Below are 6,000 nucleotides of genomic sequence, written 5' to 3'. Positions count from 1 at the left end.
CCTTGGCTGCTAAGCTGTTATTATTTCGTGACAATCGTCCATCCCTTCGTGCCATATGTCCAGCCCAACCTCATTCACTTTTGTTAATAGTTTGGATGATATCATGACCCTTTGTATCTTCTACAGCGTGTGAGTTTATTTCTCTCTGTCTCTCAGTGTAATTCCGCGTAGGCATCGCTTCATGTTTATTTGTGCAAAGTTGGCGTTCTATATTATTCGTCATTGTTTGTCAGCGGCCGTGCTTCAAACTTCAAAGGAACGTTGCCCGCTGGACAGAACGAGTCACAGTGTGACCTGCTCGTGTCTATGGTACTATCGGTGCTGGCTCTCACCCTCTGTGGATACGAGGAATGGCAATCACCCATCCGATGTCCATGGGTGTGAACTTTGTACTCGCAGTTCATCACTGTGCTTTACTGCACTTTATGGTTGTGCTTTATTGCACATTTTTTTGTGCTTTACTGTACTTCCAGTACGAAAACAATGACTTAACATTGCTTATTGGGGATGCTGCCATGGTGATGCGGCAGGTGTTAGTGGCATGGACCGATGGTTACCAGACTTGGCAGGCACACTCTGCGCTGGAGTAGCATAGGGCGAATGCTGAGGTATTGATTGTGGCTAGATGTGCTGTCTACAGATCTCTATGTGAGTCTTTGAGTCTCTGTGAGTCTGTGGGTATCGATGTAAGTTTGTGGGTCTATATGTGAGTCTGTGGATCTCTATGTGAGTATGTGTGTCTCTATGTGAGTCTGTGGGTCTCTATGTTAGTCTGTCGGTCTCAATGCGAGTCTTTAAATATCCATGTGCGTTTGTGAGTCTGTGTTTCTATGTGCATCTGTGGGTCTCTATGCGAGTCTGTGGGTCTCTATAAGTAGATGCGCCTCTATCTGAATCTGAGGACCTCTATGAGTCTATATGTTGCGTTGTGGGTTTATTTATGTCTGCTCTATTGCTGAAATGATGAGATAAGTAATTGCTTGCAATGATTGCTGTATTTTCTCTCTGTCTCTCTTAGGAGATAGGATATTGAGTGGAGGAAGATGTCTGCATACACTTTTGGTACCAACCTCAGGCATTACCTTGATAAGCGTTGGCGATCACCGTCTCGGTTGGCAATGTGCTCAACATTAATAGGTGTGATGGTGTATCTAAGCATTCTCTATTGGGTAGGTATTAATTATTATTATTTTAAATCATATTTATATTTATATAACCTTACTTGTGCTGGTCACATCAATTATCATTGGTCATTGGATTTCCATAGTCCTCAGGCAAGAGGTGCTGTTTACTTTCACTGGCTGTGATTGACTGCCTTACAGAGAGATCCGTAGAATCAGACAGAGACATACAGACCCACTCACCCACATCGTGACTCAGACATTCATGTACAGACCCAACAATTGACTGCAGCAGTGCGGTTGTGTAGAGACCCATATGTGCTCAAATCAATTGTATCGTTTTAGTTTCCCAGGCACAGTGACTCCAGACTGGCACCGCTTTACCACCAACAACAAGGCAACAGTAGCATCAGCTCTCGTGTATCTCTCAAAGACGCGTCGCCCGTGTTCACCCACAAACACCGCCCTGGCTGTACCCTGCTGCGATGGCCTCTGCCATTGACCATCGAGCCGCTCCACTTCTCTTCGGCCATGAAGACGGCGGTGCGGGTCGTTAACGAGAGGCGGAGCGTCGCTGTGGGCGACTCGGTGACGCTCCACGTGGAGATGATGGACGAGAGCGGCCGAAGCAAGGGCTACGGCTGCGACTTCCTCCTGGCTCGTGTCTACAACATGGCGCTCGGCAACGCGGCCACTGGACAGGTGATCCTTCTCCTGGCAGCAGCAGCAGCAGCCAGCCACCATGTTACCACTTTCGACGAAACCAGACCTGTTACGCATCATCAATTTCCGTCTAATTTCAAATCTCCAATATATACCTGAGCGTGCAATGGGCCGTCCATAAATTACATCACGCACCTAGGGGTGAGAGGGGGGTCAGACATTTGTGACGATGTGTGACGAGGGGGGGGGAGGGGGGGTTTGAGAAATGTGACGTCACATCAAAATGCACAACTTTAAATTAATATAAACAACACGTTCTACTTAATTAAATATAATTGTTATAACAACACTCATTTTGATTAATTTTCGTTATTAACTTTTTGATTATTTAAATGTATTAAGGTCACCTTTTATTTATAGTATACATTATATTATAATGTTAAACATAAGAACGGAAATCAAACTGTCACAATTTTATAGAGAATAATACTTCGTCAGGAAGAGGAAATGCAAATACAATTTTAATGCAATCGTTATATTAAAAACGCTTGATAGTTTCGAATAATAATTTTTAAAACGTAAGTACTATTATTCCTGTCATATCAATCGAGAGAATTTTAAATCACACACATTTGTTAATTGAATATTAATTTTTTATATCGGTATTGAATTTGTATACTATTATTATGTTATGATAACATTTATAATAATATAGAGAGAAAAGTTTTTGGATACAAAGATATGAATCTCTAGTTTAATTTTTCGTGACTGCAGGGATCCATACTCTTTGGTTCTTTCGATAAATTCACGTAGGTATAAAATAAAATAAATTAAATCACGACGTTTCGGGCGCAACACAAGCGTCCGTCATAAGGTGGGACAACCACAGCAATAAAAACATTGCTGAAGTGGGCAAAAGGGCTGCTGTAACAAGAGGCTATATAGGTAAGAGAGGGGGGAGGAGCCAGGGAGGAGCGATAGAGAGTGGGGGTGTGGAATAGGGGGAATGGAGTGCTGCAAGTTAGAGGGATTAAGGGCGAGCAAGGCACGAGCATGACAAAATGCCGGGGGGGGGGGGGGGGGGAGTTGGTAAGGCTCCTCCCCCCCGTCCTACATGATAAATTATTCCTCCATGAAATGTTAGCTATTTTTACCCAGAAAATGGCGTCATGCATTTTTTTCGCCGTTGTCCTACTGATGTAGAGGTGTATTGGTACGGATGGCAAACAAACACAAGGGGCGTGGTTATGGCCGTACGCTGAGAAGGTGCTTACATCGACGTCCGCACCTGCCATCCCCCACGGCCCCCCCCCCCCGGGGGGGGGGGCGATTGCTTTATAAGGTGGTGAGCCGGAGGGCTCGGGGTCGAGTGTTAGCTTTAACCAGCAAAGATTGAAGACCAGCTAGAGTAGGCCCTGGAACTCCCCTGGCTCGCTGTCCTTGTCAGGACCGACAAGGGAAAGCCGGTGGCATGGCCCCGAGAGCCTAGACCGATGTTCTTATAAGAGCCGGTCTGGAGACTCAGGGTGCCGTAAATCCCAGCTTGACCAGGGCTGGGATAGATAGCCTCCCTTAGCTCTGTAGTGGAGGACCTGGGAGTAGGCTAGCCGGGTTAGACGTTGGGTCTCCCTGTTAGACGGGTGAAGGGGCCGATACCCCTTCAAGTGTTGTGTATCCCCGTCTCTGTAAATACGTTGGTGTTAATAAATAAGTGTGCCTCCAACTACGTCATCCAAGCCTCCTGCAACTTACTACATCTGGTGTCGGAAGTGGTCTTTCAACGATGGACACACGAGGGACGACTCGTACCAGGGAGCTGGAGATGGAGGACACCTCGGCCGACTCGGCGCCCGAGATGGCCAAAGTCGGATCCGAGCAGCCGGGGTCGAGTACACCCACTCTGCAACGCCAGGAAGGGTGGAGAGCGTCGGCTGAGGGACTTCGGCTGGCTCACTCCCGCCTGGCGGAGCTGCTCTACGCTGCGGCCGCCACGTTGGAGGAGATCACGCGGCTGGGGGCTGGAGAAGCTGCATGGGGCGACGGCGGCCGACACGCAGCGCCGCTTCCCGCCATCTCAATGCGGCCCGCAGTCAAATTTCCCGCCATCGCTACAGTGGGAGCAGAGGGCGGGGCCGGTCTACGTCAGGTGACCGCCGATTGCCAAGCAGAAGCCGCAACGTCATCAACACCGGCCAGCGCGTCACCAACGGAGCGACCGGCGATGCCATACGCTCTGCCCACCCACACTGTACCGAGTGCCGGGAACGACGGGGCGCGATCCACGACCACGGACGTCGCATTGCAGCAGCGACTACCGCCCCTCAAAGAGTTCGTGGGTGAGGACGGGGACTGGGGAGGCTTCAGAAGACGGTTCCTCGCTCACCAGGAAATGGCGAATTGGACGGACGACGAAGCACTACGCGCGCTGCCGGCGATGCTCGACAATGACGCTCTGGCAACTCTCACCTCGGCGCCAAAGGAAAAGTGCGCCACACTGCAGTTGGCGCTGCAGCTTCTGTCCGCTGTCTACGGGCCGCCTTCGGACTGCAGGCAGTTGTTCCACGATCGCCATCGGGGCGCCAAGGAATCGCCCCTGGCTTTCCGAACAGCTCTCCTTGCCCTGGCGAAGGCAGCTTTTCCGCGGATGGACGAGGAAGGAGTGGACGCCATGGTGACTGAAAAGCTGTTGCTGCTGGCGGACGAGTTGGACGTTGCCGTCTTGGCATAAGACGACACAGAGATGTGTTCCTTGCTGGTCGCGCGCCACATTCACGCAAGTTTGCGGTCCCTGCGTCGCAAGGCCAGCAAGGCGGTGGCCGGGTATGCCATGGCGGCAACCACCCTCCCATCGGAGGAGGTCTGCGCGGTGGAGCGGCCGGTGGAGTGGAGATCCGCGGGACCACAGGCTCGGAACGGACCGAGCCACCAGGATCAGCCCAGGCCGTCTGGGGCGCTCACACGCTGCTACAACTGTGGCCTTCAGGGCCACGTGGCTTCAGGATGCCGGGCTCCTCGACGGCGCGGAGCGATGCCTCGTCCGGATGCCGCGCCGCCTCTACCCAAGCTCCAGCAGCAGAATACGGCGAGTCGTGGCACCTCACATGTTTGGCCTACGCACACACCTGTCACACACTCACTCACTGCAACGAACAGGGGTCGCAAATCGCCAGGTGTTGCGTCGGAGTGTTCCGAAATGCGGCGGGCGCTCCAACCGGGGCAGTGGTCGGAGCTCGCCCATCGTGTTGTTGCCGCGTCAGCGGGGTCGTCGGTCGTGGTCGGGCACATTGATGGGGTTGAGGTGCGGGTTTTAATTGATACAGGAGCATCGGCGACTATTATATCCGATTTAATTTATAACATCCTTCCCGTTCAAAGCCGTCCTTTGCTCCCTGTTGAAGTTCCATGCTATGCTGCTAACGGGGGCTCGCTGGGCATCATTGGGCAGATCCGCGCGCAAATTTGTATTGGGGACATCAAATTATCCGGGCCGGTATTGGTCTCCTCCTCGCTAGCGGTTCCGTGCCTGTTGGGGACGGATTTCTTGGCCAAAATGCCTATCCGTATATTGATCGACCAGGGTTGCATTGAACTCCCGTCGGGCCGACGTATAATGTTTTTGTCCTCCCCCGCTACTGAGCGTCGGGCATTTGCGACGGTGCAGGCGCTCGTGGCGAGGACTGTACGCGTACCACCGGGAGCTCAGATGCTCGTGCCTCTTAGGTTGCGTCAGCCGTTTGCTAAGGGAGTTGCGGATCGGGGGGTCCTGTTGGGACCATCTAGAGCCGGGGTCAATGGACCTGATTTGCTAGTGGCTCAGACCATGGTGAAAGGGGACGGGGACCCCTTCATTGCGGTCCTTAATGTGGGATGCTTGCACACGCAATGCCGGCGCCCTGTGAGGAACCGGTCGTGGGTCAGGTGAGCACCGATCCTCCATCGCGACCGCATTCGGACCGTGATGAGGGATGGCTGGATGCGCTTTGCGCAGGATCAGTGGACCTGTCCGACTCACAGCGTGGGAGGCTTCGAGTTCTCCTGCGCGAGTTTTCCGACGTTTTTAGTCAACACAAATTTGATATTGGTTGTACTAAATTGCTGCGACACCATATTGACACGGGTGACAGCGCGCCAATCCGCCAAAATCCTTTTCGGTTGAGTCCCGCCGAAAAGGATCATGTCAAATCGGCCGTAGACGACATGCTAGCCGCGGATATTA

General features: G+C 52.0%; 1 protein-coding gene across 1 annotated transcript in view; it reads left to right on the top strand.

Annotated features, from left to right (window-relative positions):
* The first annotated feature begins 1,652 nt into the window (after positions 1-1,652).
* The window catches only part of LOC144947968 (NXPE family member 4-like), a 53,621-nt gene continuing 49,273 nt past the window's right edge, over positions 1,653-6,000 (top strand). Inside the window, exon 1 of the mRNA XM_078877399.1 lies at positions 1,653-1,823. Coding sequence (XP_078733525.1) covers positions 1,653-1,823 — 171 coding nt within the window. The remainder of the gene's footprint in view (positions 1,824-6,000) is intronic.

Source organism: Lampetra fluviatilis, chromosome 48, assembly GCF_964198595.1.
Source record: "Lampetra fluviatilis chromosome 48, kcLamFluv1.1, whole genome shotgun sequence".
Classification (NCBI taxonomy): Eukaryota; Metazoa; Chordata; class Hyperoartia; order Petromyzontiformes; family Petromyzontidae; genus Lampetra; species Lampetra fluviatilis.
The sequence above is the reverse complement of the archived record's forward strand: the minus strand, read 5'-3'. Positions and strand labels throughout refer to the sequence as shown.